This window comes from Peromyscus californicus, unplaced genomic scaffold, assembly GCF_007827085.1.
Source record: "Peromyscus californicus insignis strain IS unplaced genomic scaffold, ASM782708v3 Scaffold_3__1_contigs__length_106647218, whole genome shotgun sequence".
Lineage (NCBI taxonomy): Eukaryota > Metazoa > Chordata > Mammalia > Rodentia > Cricetidae > Peromyscus > Peromyscus californicus.
In genome coordinates this window covers 105,595,701-105,608,800 of record NW_026294551.1, presented here as the reverse complement: position 1 = coordinate 105,608,800, position 13,100 = coordinate 105,595,701, and the positions used below count along the sequence as shown (strand labels likewise).

General features: G+C 44.1%; 2 protein-coding genes across 3 annotated transcripts in view; both read right to left on the bottom strand.

Annotated features, from left to right (window-relative positions):
• Bfar (bifunctional apoptosis regulator) overlaps positions 1 to 11,754 on the bottom strand; it is a 37,084-nt gene extending 25,330 nt beyond the window's left edge. The window contains exon 1 of the mRNA XM_052759579.1: positions 11,637 to 11,754. The gene's annotated coding sequence lies outside the window, so the exon portion shown is untranslated. The remainder of the gene's footprint in view (positions 1 to 11,636) is intronic.
• LOC128123317 (periphilin-1-like) lies at positions 5,336 to 11,748 on the bottom strand. 2 transcript variants are annotated; one of them, XM_052759581.1, is made up of 3 exons: positions 11,637 to 11,748; positions 11,011 to 11,177; positions 5,336 to 6,906 (listed from the first exon to the last, which is right to left on the bottom strand). In XM_052759581.1, the coding sequence occupies exon 3, from the start codon at positions 6,699 to 6,701 to the stop codon at positions 5,760 to 5,762; it is 942 nt and encodes a 313-aa protein (XP_052615541.1). In that variant the 5' UTR covers positions 6,702 to 6,906; positions 11,011 to 11,177; positions 11,637 to 11,748; the 3' UTR covers positions 5,336 to 5,759. The 2 variants fall into 2 exon arrangements, with proteins under 2 accessions (XP_052615541.1, XP_052615542.1); XM_052759582.1 differs by lacking the exon at positions 11,011 to 11,177 and having other exon boundaries at positions 11,637 to 11,741.
• Positions 11,755 to 13,100: the final 1,346 nt, after the last annotated feature.

Here is a 13,100-nt window from a genome sequence, read left to right as displayed (position 1 = left end):
GTTATATTGGTAAATCATATTACATAAAGCTGGACTCAGTAACTGTCTTGTAAAACTCATTCTAGAGAACAAGAAGCTTCAGGGGCCAGATGCTCAAGAGGTGCAAACATTCAAGACCAGCCAGGTAACTGAGCTCCAGGCTAGCCAGAGCTACGAGATACCCTGTCTGAAAACAATAGTGTAGGAACTGATTATTTTTATTTTGTCTTTTTAGTCTAGGGTTTGTTATGTAGCTCAGGCTGGCCCCAAACTGGCAGATATCCAATTGCCTCAGCCTCCTCAGTGCCAGGGTTACAGTTCAGCACCCAGAGGGAAAGGCAAGAGAATCACAAGTTCAAGGACAACCTAGGCCACATAGTAAGACCTTGCCACAGACAACCCACCTTGGAAACTACCAGAAAGAGTACATACAATGTGTCTCTCAGTTCAGGCTTTTCTCTGCTCCTCCTATCTGTACGAACTGGGGTTACTTCCACGGGCAAGGAAGCAGTGCTTATAGAGGAAGATTGATAAAATCTAGTGACACTCAAGGTACAAGCTTTGATGCTATGGCTTTGGTGAACACACCCTGTGCACCTGAGAATGTTTACAGCTGTGTTCTGCAAATGTGGCCAGCTGGAGAGCAGGCATCACTGGCTGTGAGCTGCTTCTCAATGAAGCCTCCTTAGAAGGCAGCTTGGGCGGGGCAGTGGTGGTGCACACCATTAATCACAGCACTTGGGAGGCAAAGGCAGTCAGATCTCTGAGTTCAAGGTCAGCCTGGTCTACAAAGTGAGTTCCAGGACAGCCAGGACTGTTTCACAGAAACCCTGTCTCGAAAAACCACACACACACACACACACACACACACACACACACACAAAGACAGACAGACAAATGGCAGCTTGGCTACCTCCTCCTCCTCCACCTGTCTTTTCATCTCAAAGGCTATGAAGACTTGAGGGGACATGGGCAAGGCGAGGGTGGGGCACATGGAAATCTTCCCACTTACACCTTCAGTGTCCTCCTGTTCACAGGACACAGATCAAACGACACCTAGTTTAATCTGTAGTTTAATTACTTAGTTCAAAACTAATGGGAATGTACACCTGAGTGTCGGAAAGTACTGATCAGCAGCAACTGAAACAGTTCATGACAGGCTGGCCCTTAGGAGTGCAGGGTACAGCAAAACTTTGGGAGCCCACACAGTTACTAAACCATTCCAAAAAGCTGGTGTTTCCAAATAAACAGCAGGGTCCTCAACTGGAAGCCAGATCTGAATTCCACACCGTGAATGTGTACATGGAACTGACACTTCCTGCATGGCAGCTTCTCCTCACATGTTACACTCTCCTACTTTGGGAGTTGGTTAGAATGGACCAGGAGGTCCTCACAATGACAAAGCATTATTGTCAAGTGGTATCTGTTCCCTGTCCTACACCAGTCTTTGTCGATAGTAATCAACCTGCTGAAGCAACATCTTGTCTGCAGCAGGCAGGCTTTCTTAGGCTGTCCTTTCTTCTCTGGCTCTTACTTTTTGTAAGACAGGATCTCAGTATGCAGCTCCAACTGTTTTAATTTGCTTGAGACATGGTTGTCCTGGAATTCACAATGTAGACCAGGCTAGCCTAGAATTCACAGATGCACCTGCCTCTGCCTCTCAGTGCTGGGGTTAAAGGCCCGGCTCAAGGTCATTCTTAAGACACATTAAGCTCAAGACCATCCTGGGCTACATAATTCCCTGTCTCATACAGAGTCAATTTGACAACACTAAAATGAACCTGGTTCCACACACACACACAAAAAAAATAATCTAGATTTTTGGCTTACTTTTTAAAAAAAGTGCTGGGCAGTGGTGGTAGCATATGCCTTTAGTCCTCGAGAAGCAGAGGCAGGTGGAACTCTGAGTTCGAGACCAGCCTGGTCTATACAGCTAGTTCTAGGACAAGCCAAGGCTACATAAAGAAGCCCAGTCTTGAAAAACAAAAACAAAATAAAACAAACAAAAAACTAGAAGATATGAAGTTGGACAACAGAGTCTACTCCCATGATGTGGCCCTCATCAGTTGCCTAGGGCAGGTGAGCGAATTCCTTCCATTCAGTCCCTGGAGTTCTCAGCTTCTGCCCTTAATGCCTTGAGAGTTTAAAGCTGTGGGTATAGTTGCTTCTAAGCTAACTGGCCTTGAAATAGTCAACTCTGGGGGCTCTGTTATTAAGTTTTTCCACCTTGGTTTGCAATCAGGCTAGGTCTGTCACACATCTTTCTAGTTCCAGCTTCCATTTTGCTTTAGAGTGGAAAGCTATAGAAGTGGGTTTTGTATATCCTGTGTGAAACACTTGGGATAACCTGAGGACAGGAACCACAAAGGGGTTTAAGAGTAGCCACTGATGAGTTGGGCCCTTCCAAAGGATCTGTCAACCACATTTTTTGTTTTGTGACAGGTCTCTTTCTGTAACCCAGGCTAGGCTTGAACTCACCAATTCTGGCTGCTGCTATTAGAGGTATACACCACCATGCCTATCTCAGTATAATTTTTTCCTACATGTTCAAGCCATAGGTAACTGGTGAAGTATAGTTGTCTGAAAATCTGTGAAAGAAAGGGGGATGCTAGGATACACACAATTTCCCCAATGACCAAGAACTTGAGATGAATGAATCTGTCTATTCCTCTTGAAGTTGTTTGGTCTGGTCCTCACCTACTTATTTGGAGGGCTACTTATCACCTCAGAGCTGTGGCACTGCTAGTATCTGTTTGCTCTGTCAGCTGCCCATATAGCAGAGTCATTACCACTTAGTCAGTTAGCAATATTGTGAGAGCCAGTTATGTTCTAGGTTTGTTTAATTACTGTGCCTAAGAGATCCATAAAACAAAAAAGCCTCGAACCTGTAAACCCACTTGCCAGAGGACAGATACTTCCTGATATGCTAGAGGCTATTTAAGATAAAAAGGCAAATATTTTCACTCCTCTAAACAAGTTTTTTTTTACTCAACTATGTTGGATGTGCTTGATTATGTGTAAGCCTTTGCAAACTGCAATTCATCACCATTTTCTGGGAACACCAGAATGGTCCTGGCCAGAGTTCATCATCCTGGCCAGTATTTAATTAATTAAAGCTTCTTTCAAATTTGGCTCAAAATTATGGTAGTAGTCTTATCCTCACCCAGTGGAATTAATATCCTCCAACCACCCATGCACCTCCCCTTCTTACTTGATTTGTGGTCATTAGCAGAGCTCTCATTTTATCTCCAGATCAGGGGCTCATCTCCTCCTCTGGCCTCACCCAATGCCCTTTTAATTCTTTAAAAAGCTAGACAGAAAACAACTTTGTGGAGCTGGTTCTTTCCACTTTACATGGTTTCTGAGGATTGAGCACAGGGTGTCAGGTCTGCTGGCCCAGCAATTTTACCAGCTGAGTTATCTTGTAGGCCCCTGAAAACCGGACTTTGGTGGCTCACATCTGCAACACTAGTCCTGGGAGGCTGAGGCAAGAGGACCGGTGCTCTTTCCAGGCCAGCCTTGTCTACAGATTGAGATCATTTAAGCCTGCCCCCACCTTCCCAAAACGAAAACTGGAGCTATCCTCAGCACTTCAGTGGGTGTTTGCTTTAGGCATGTGTATGCTCATTGACTGAAGCTCCCTTTCCTCAAGCATCTGAGGCTTTGTCCACTATTGGTTGTTACAGAGGCATTCCACCTGCCATCTTGTTGCCAGTTCTGAGACCATCATGGTTGGCGGTTACTCCATCCTGTGGCTGTGCCTTCGGGGTATGGGTATGAAGGCAAGGAGATGGTGGTAAAACTGGCAGAGGAGGTGGCACAAATTCAATCTATGGTCAATTGATTTCCATTGCTTCTGGGTCCATGAACAGTGAGGGAGAACATCATGTAAGGGTTATGTTGAAGATTAAAGTAGTTTGCTTCATGTCATACAGGAGGCAGAGAGAACAAGCTCTTTGAGACAGGGTCTCACTCTATAGCCCAAGCTGACCTTGGAGTGACAGCAACCCTCTTATCTCAGCCTTCCAAGTGGTGGATTACAGGCCCTGCCACCACGACCTATTTAGTGCAATAAATTTTAATGAGTTCATCAAGTAAGAAACCATTTAATCTAGGTTTAAGAATGCTTATGCCAAGTCTGGTGGTTCATGCCTTTAATCCTAGCACTAAGGAGGCAAAGGGAAGTGAATCCAAATTTGAGGCCAGCCAGCATAATGAGTTCTAGCTCAGACAGAATTACATAGTAAGACTCTATCTCAATCCCTAAGCCCCAAATACCTCCAATAACTGTGGTAGAATATCATTTTAAGGTGTGCTACTTTTGTTTATGTTGCATTTGTTTAACTTTATAGAGCTGTGTTACTGTGGCTGTGTAAAACACCTGATGGTCTAATAAAGAACTGGCCAATAGCAAAGCAGGAGAAAAGATAGGTGGGGCTGGCAGGCAGAAAGTATAAATAGAAGGAGAAAACTGGGAGGAGAGATCTAAGATCTAGGAGCCAGAGAAGGAGGACACCTGGCTATATTGCAAGCCATGGAGTAAGAGTAAGACACATAAGTAAGAGAAAGGGAAAAGCCCAGAGGCAAAAGGTAGACGGAAACAAGTTAAGAAAAGCTGGCAAGAAACTAAGCCAAGTGCCAGGCAGTGGTGGCGCACGCCTTTAATCCCAGCACTCAGGAGGCAGAGCCAGGCAGATCTCTGTGAGTTCAAGGCTAGCCTGGTCTACAAAGTGAGTTCCAGGACAAGTTCCAAAGCTACACAGACAAACTGTCTCGAAAAACCAAAACCAAAAAAAACCCTTAAAGAATGGCACCTGAGGTTGACCTCTGACCTCCATACACACACACACACACACACACACACACACACACACACACACACACACAATCACCACCACCACTAACAACAACAAAGCCTAGCATGGTGGTGGTGGTGGTAGTGGTGACAGCACACACCTTTAATCCCAGCACTTGAGAGGCAGAGGCAGGGAGAATCTCTGAGATTGAGGTTAGCCTGGTCTACAGAATGAGTTCCAAGACAGTCAAGGCAGGTACACAATGAAACCCTATCACGGGAAAAAAAAATAATAATAATAATAATAACCACAAAAACCCCAAACCAAAAAGCTTACAGGGGTTACCAAGTAACACATGCCCTAATAGTTGGTTTTAAATATCTACTTTGATCCTAGGATTAAAGCTCAGTGGAAGATCAGGTACCTAGAATGCCAAAATTCTGAGTTTAAGCCCTAGTACCACACAGATATATACATCAACTCAATTTATATTACAAGCTCACATGTCCTTTGATGATTCAGCCCATTCCTATACTTTTTATTTTCTTAAGATACCAAAGTACCAGTTTATTAAAATAATATACTTTAATGAAGGATCATTTTAATACAAGTAACAAAGCCTAAGAAAAGGCCAATAAAAATCACAAAATGCTAACATTTTTACATGCTATCATTTACTATGAAGTTCAATCTCTAACTATAAAGTATACTTGGGCCACACATTCTTGTCTGTGGAAGACTACAGAACATGAGTAAGAGCAGAAAGCTGCTCCCAGCAGGCTAAAACACCCACTGAAATCGGCATGTATATGAATTAGAAGGCTCTGTAAGTGGAACAGAGTTCTGAATAGATTATTTTAAGCTGACCATTTTAGATATTACTTGACACTAAAGTATTTCTCATCACAAAAATTCCACATTTGAAATATTTATGCAGTTCTAGAATAACAATCAAGGAACACTTTTCTTCTAGAGCTCCAATTCTTAGGAAGCATCATACTCTGCAATGAACTGTCTGAGCTCTTCCACACACCGCTCACTTATTTCATGTAAATTCTGCCTAAATGCGAACTGAATGGACTTTTCTAACGAAGGATCTTTCTCAACCAGCATTTTCACCACCATCCCAAAGGTTTCACAGTCTTGGTGGTATGCTTGTTCAATTTCCTTGGTTTTTGATGCTATTGCTTTAAGGCGATCAGTTAGTTGGTCACTGACTAATTCTGTGCCTTCTGTTCTGTTTGACTCAGGTTCCTGTGGCTGGATCATAAGTAATGGTTCTGTGAATCCAACTTCAAACTCAGGAATTTTAGGTAAGTCACTTTCATCTGCCATCTCTGGATTTTCTACAGCCTGCCTGCTGGTAGCTTCAGGAAGTCCATTTTCATCCAAGTTGAGTTTGTCTAAAATTTCTGATGAAGGAACTGCTGAAGAACTTAATGGGTGTGTGTCTCTTGATGTTTTCAAAGACTGGTCAGGTCTCTTTTGACCTCCTTCCGGCTTTTCTTCTCTGTGCCATCTGTAGGAGGCATTAGCATGCGTGGACGTCCTAAGCTGTGACCAATGGGAAGAATACTGTTCGCTTCCTTTTGGAGAGTGCCCTCCACTAGATCCAGATCTGCTGTGTGGGGAGTCTTTTTGACCTATACTTGATTTTCTGAAAAAACAAGAAGAAGCCCCTTTATAGGGAGACCATTGTCTTGAATAATGGGAAGAGGAGGAACATTTTCTTTTAAAATCATCTTTCATGTCCCTGCACTCACGCTGTTGGCTTGCAGAAAGATCACCTCCTGTTCTCCTAAGGCCAGATTCATCGCTGTGGGCATTCTGAGGAAGTACTTTGTCATATGGTCTGTTAGACCATATCTCATCTCTTCTGTACAGTGATCTTGGACGGTGACCAAGGATAACAGGGATGTGAAGCATGGATGGTTGGGCTGGTCACAAGTTCACCAACACAGTCCTAACAGTCCTTTGATGGGCACTGAGACATAGGCCTCAAAATTCACCTGCACCCTAGATAGGCTGGACTCTAGAAGATATGGGCTTCAGTGTGGATTGATGGCTTGAGGTTCCAGGATGCTGACACGCAGGCTGCCACAGGAGTAGTTAGAGGTCTGGTTGGTATGTGCTGGTGAGTAAAAGTCAAGTATAAACTGCCTTGCAATGTTTTTTGTGGGAACAATAGGCTTCTTACAACCTCTGAAAGGTCAGTGCACACCTTATAGATGTATAAAACATTTTAAAAATGTGCCAAAAGGCACCTGTCTATAACAATACTTCAAGTCAAATCAATCTGTAAACCCAACTCTCCCCAGTTTACTGAGATCTCTATCAGAAATAGGCCTGTTCTCCACCAGCAGTCTCCCAAAGTGCCTAATACTGTGCTGGTTATAGTAACAACATTTAGCTGGGCGTAGTGGTACACATCTTTAATTCCAGCACTCAGGAGATAGAGGCCGGAGGATCTCTGTGAGCTCAAGGCCAGCCTGGTCTACAAACTAAGTTCTAGGACAGCCAGGGGTGTTATACAAAGAAATTCTGTCTTTGAAAAAAAAAAAAAAAACCCACAAACAAACCCCAAAATAAAAAAAAATAAAAAAAACACAACAAGCCTGTGATTCAAGACTTTCCTCTTTCCTTTATGCCAAACCCATTCCATCTTCACTCTTAACCCTGGCAAGGGCAGAATTGCAGGAGAGTCCTGGTTCTGCAGCCTGCTCCCCCATACAACAGCCTTCTTATAAGTCCCATCTACCTCTTAAAGAGTAAAATGCCCTTGTTGACCTCATTCCTATACTTTGCACATAATATTCCAGCCATTTTTTTTTTTTTTTTGGTCTCTCCATATCCTGGGCTCCCTGAATTCCAGAAATTCCAGAAATAGCCACAGTCAAGCCTATTATATCACAGAATAGCTATAAAATGGGGCTCTAGATATTTGCAGATGAAAATTGAAGCAACAAATATCTGACTCTTTATTAATGTAGCTCTTAATACCTTCATTAGAATCCCATGGGAAACTTGGTGAACTTGAACTAGATGTATGAGAACAAGGCAGGAGTACATAGTCCTCCTTTGGTATCTGCTCCAGGACTTCCCAGAGGTACCAGAACCTGAGTCTGCAAATCCTTTTGGGCAAGGACAGTGTTTACATGTGGCCTATGCACTGTATTCTATATTTCTTAGTTCTTTGTTGTTGTTGTTTTTTCAAGACGGTGTTTTTCTGTAGCCTTTGCTGTACTGCAACTTGCTCTGTAGATTCACCTGCCTCTGCCTCCTGAGCACTGGGATTAAAGGCGTGCACCACCACTGCCTGTCTCTCTTAGTCATCTCTTACACAAGTCCAGTACACGAGCAACCACAGTAGGCCTGACTACAAAGTACACAAGAGCAAAATGCCAGGTAAACAATGCCCATAGTGCTGCAGAGACTGAGGATCCGCGAAATGGCAGGAAGCTATCTCAGGATGTACATGCTTCATTCCTCTGGATTCAGTGTAGTGCTTAGCATGTGGCAAGTTCAAATTTTGTAATTTGGAACTTTCTGGATTTTTCTGGCAGGGACAGGGATTGAACTCAGGACCATTGTACATGCTAGATACACTATATTCTCCATTCCAAAAGTTAACTTAAAAATTCTTTTCCTTACCTGCTATTGAATTTGTAGATATGCAATCCATGGATCTGGACCTACGTATTTGAAACAAGTGCTTCACAAGATTGCTTCACAAGATTGCTATCATGAGCCTGGAAGTTTAGGACTACATGTAATCTACATGTAAATGCCTAAATATGTCTTAGACTACGTATGGCTGAAGTGAAACTTATATACCACTTCCTATTCTTTTTGTGAATCTCTCTTTTTCAATGATTGAATTATCTCCTTAGAGCAAAATTTCCATCAAATTCCTCCTTTGCTCAAAACTTTCCCCACTAACCTGGATCTGATGTCACAAGCCTATAACAACAGCAAATGAGTGTTGAAGGCAGGAGAACAAGGTATTCAAGGTCATCCTTAGTTCAAGCCAAGCCAGTGATACATAAAACTGTCTCAAAACAAAACATTCCCTACTACAAAAAAAAATTAAAACCCAGATGGGAGATATTCATTTAAGAATCTGCATGGCCGCACAGTAAACTAACTTTTCTAGTGCTAGAACCTGAAACCAGAATTTTGTAGACTCTAAACAGACACTCTACTACAGAGGCTGTGGCCTTCAGCCCTAATCCACATAACTAAGGCTTTGAACTTGCAATCTTACTGCCTCAGTCTACCAAGTAGCTGGGATTAAAGTCTGTGTCACCAGGCCTTGGCTTGTTAAACCACCAAGTCTGGCTGTCAAACTAATATTTTCACTTACAGCACGAACACTAGAGACAGAATGAGTAAGTTAAATCTTACTTAGCTCAACCATTAGCTGCATGATCTCAGGCAAATCATTTACCTTTCTTTACCTTACCTGTAAAATGGAGCTAATAACAATACAGCCTAAGGGGCTATTACAAGACAACTCAGAATAGTTCCTAGCACACATGACAATGTTACTTCTATTATTAAGCTTCTGTTCACAGAGCACAATGTAGTCCCACTTACAAACTTCTGCTCCTTGAGTGCTTTATTTTTCATATACTCCTGAAATGACTAAGGTACACCATCCTGTCTTGACTGTATTTTGTTTGTTCTCAGCCCTCTGTTCCCTTACCCTAGTGGTCACATCTGCCTTGGCAACACTTTTGAGGTTATGTCTAAAATAACTACTATGCTCTGCCAGGAATGAACATTTAAGGTTACTCTGGCCTTTGATGCAAATTACGGTCTTTGTGGTTTGTGCCTTTAAAAACCTCTATCCCTGAGCTTTGACACCAAGACATTTTTCAGAGGCACAAACCCACTCTTGGTATCGCCATCATTTAAAAAGAACTTAAAATTTTTAATTGACTTAATCAACATGGCTGTCAATAACTATCTTATGTGGATCATTACACTCCCAGTTAAGATTTCTAAGTCAAAAGTATCCACTAACAAGATCCAAATGTCTTTGATGATTAATCCACTCCAAGTGAACAGATCCTCTATGCAGCTGTGTAAGGCTTCTCTGTGTCACCTAATCTCCTGGACTATTTGGCAGACTGCTTGCTTGCTTACTAGGTTCTATCATTAGCTGTGTATAAACTGGGCATGGTGGCACACACTTATCTCAGCACTCAGGGAAAACTGCCATTTGCCTAAATCCAGATTTTTAAGTCATGAGATTGGGAATCAAAAGAGGGAAATTCTATCACCAGTGTCAATTTAGAGTTTCATTTTCCCTTCTGTATTTCCTGTTACCGGATTCAGAAAGCCAGGAAAATCAAAGTCCAAGAGTTATTTTTGGCCAGCCTGGACTACAAGGACCCTATGTCAAAAACAAGCCAGGCATGATGGCATGTGCTTTTAATCCCTGCAATCCGAAGGGATTTAAATCCCTGCCTCTGATGGATTTCCCTGAGTTCAAGGCCAGCCTGATCTGAGTTCCTGGGCAACCAGGACTACATACAGAAACCCTGTCTCAAAACAAAAACAAAAACCAAACCCCCAAAACAGCCACCCCACCCCACCCACCCTATAAGAAACAAACCAAAATAAGTCTTCAGAGTGAGGCTAACCTAGGCCCCCAACCGGGTCAGCTTTGTTCTCCTTGAGCCTCATTATTTCCCATTTACCAGTCCACACTAGTATCAACGTTAGAGGATTGTTGGAAATAGATGCCAAACTGTGTCCACAGCTAGGTAAAAAGTTTGCTGGATGAGTGGTTGATATTAATGAGATTACTAATAGCCGAATTTTACTGAATGGTGGCTAGTGTTGTTAGCATACATCTGAATGCTGGAGGGAAAAAAAGAGGGGGAGGGGGTCTAAACAGCCCAAGAGTACGATTTTCCCATCAGGTTTGTGAAAGATAAACCCAGGCACATACGGAGCACTTGGGTCAAGACACATCCAGGCTGTTTACAAAATAGCAGTAACAAGAACAAACAAAACTGCATTAAGGCACGTGCAGTCCTTACTGGGTCTGGGGTGTGTCTAAAGACAGAGGAAAACTTCGTATTGGCCTCTCTGGTGTGAGGTTGGGGCTACCCCAAGGACGAACCAATGGGCTTCCGCGGGGACGACCCATGGGCAACAGCTGCGGGCATAATAAGGCTTTCACTTACTTTCTCTTTTCTACCAAAGTTAGGGGTTCACCCCTTACCCAACTAGAGATCCCCAGTTAGATGCATCGTCTCGGCCGGGCGGTGGTGGTGCACGCCTTTAATCCCAGCACTCGGGAAGCAGAGGCCGGCGGATCTCTGTGAGTTCGAGGCCAGCCTGGGTCTACAGAGAGCGTTTCAGGACAGCCAGGACTTCCCACAGAGAGACCTTGTCTCGAAAAACAAACAAACAAACAAAAATCATCTCTTTCAAACACACACGCACCCTTTCTATAACATTTCTGAGTCGTGAGTACAGCAATGAGAAAAGCGAAGCTCTAGGTCAACCCAGTGTGACTTTGGAGTTCGATGTTCCCTTTTCTGCGTTCTCATTATGAACTGTCTGCCTTGGGACAGGAAGGCTTCGGATCTAGCGGGCGTGGCGGGCACCCTAAGGCGCAGGTGTGTGGAATCAAGACCCCCTTGTCTGCCACCCCCGGGAGCGAATGGCTCGGACCCAGACCCCGACGCTGGCAAAAGGCCGGCAGGGACGCTTGTAGCGCCCAGGCCCGGGTGAGGGAAGGCCCGCGAGCCTGGGCCTCACCCTGACGGTGCGGCTCGAGGAGCGGGTTCGTTCCATCTCGAGCCAAGCGCCTTGCTGCCCCGTTACCATCCCCACGGTGCTCACCTCGCCACTAGTCCCGGGACCCACTCCGAGCCCTGCGGAAGCAGAGGGAAAGCAGCCGGCTTCGCTTCCGGAAATAACCCAGGTCTGCAGGCTGACCATGCGCTGTCCCTAGACCATAGAGGGGAGGCGCAGACTCAACCCCAGACGACCTCCCCACTGCCTAGAGCGGCCGCTCCAGGGAATGGTGCGCCGCATGCGCACTAGTGCGGCCCGCCCACTTTTCGTCTGGTTGGAGCACCGCAGTCACAGCCTGAGGGTGGGGAGGTGTTTTTGCACAAAGTGTGCCTCCTGGAGCTTGTTCCTGTGTTTAGATGAGCTATCTTTGGTCAGACATTAAAATAATTCTCTCTTACTGCCCCGTATGCACCACAATAAATCTTACTTTCACGCTCATGCAGAAAACCACAGAGGCAGTGCTTAAAGTTTCATTTATAGAGTCGGGATTTGGAATAAAAGGACTTTATCACGTTTACTCCGCAGCTACCCACCTCGGTCTGGATCTGTTGAGAACTTACGATGCTGTGTATTCAGTCGATTAGACATTGTGAGACCAAACCAGGAACAATATACCTTACAAGTTAATGGAAGTACAAAACGGAAAATATACTTTGCAGGTTAAGGGTTCTGTTTGCAGTTAGACAGTTATGAATCAGTTCCTCTTTGTCCTATGTTAAGTCCTTGCAAGTTCAAGTTTCTCTCTCTCTCTCTCTCTCTCTCTCTCTCTCTCTCTCTCTCTCTCTCTGTCTCTCTTCTTCCTTCTTTTTTTAAATAATTTTTTGAGACAGAATTTCTCTGTAACAGCTTTGGCTGGCCTGGAACTAGCTCTGTACACTAGGCAGGCCTCAAATGCACTGCCTGCCTCTGCCTCCTGAGTGACAAGACTAAAGGTGTGCACCATCACTGCTGGTCAATGTTCATATTTTTAATTAAGTTTCTGTTTAGCCAGCTAGAGTGGCGTATGCCTTTAGTTCCAGCACTTGGGAGGCAGAGGCAGGCTGAGTTCAAGGCCAGCCTGGTCTACAAAGCGAGTTCCAGGATAGCCCTGAGTAACTTTGTGTGTGTGTGTGGGGGGGGGGGGAGCATAAGTTCCTGTTTGTCATGTGTTAAGTCCTTGAAAGTTAAAATTTCTATTTGTAAAATAAATTCCTGTTTCTTATGTAAACTGTCTGCAACCCCCTTCACTCCCATTGTGCTGTGGATATCACTCTATATAAATAAAGCACTGATTGGCCAGTGACCAGGCAGGAAGTATAGGCGGGACAAGGAGAGAGGAGAATTGAGGAAGGAGGAAGAAAAGGGAGACCAGCTGGAGCCACTGCCTGGACAAGGAAGATGTAAAGTACCGGTAAGCCACGAGCCACGTGGCAAAGTAAAGATTAATAGAAATGGGCTGAATATAAGAGTGAGAGCTAGACTATGATAGGCCTGAGCTAATGGCCAAGCAGTTTAAATAATGTAAGAGTC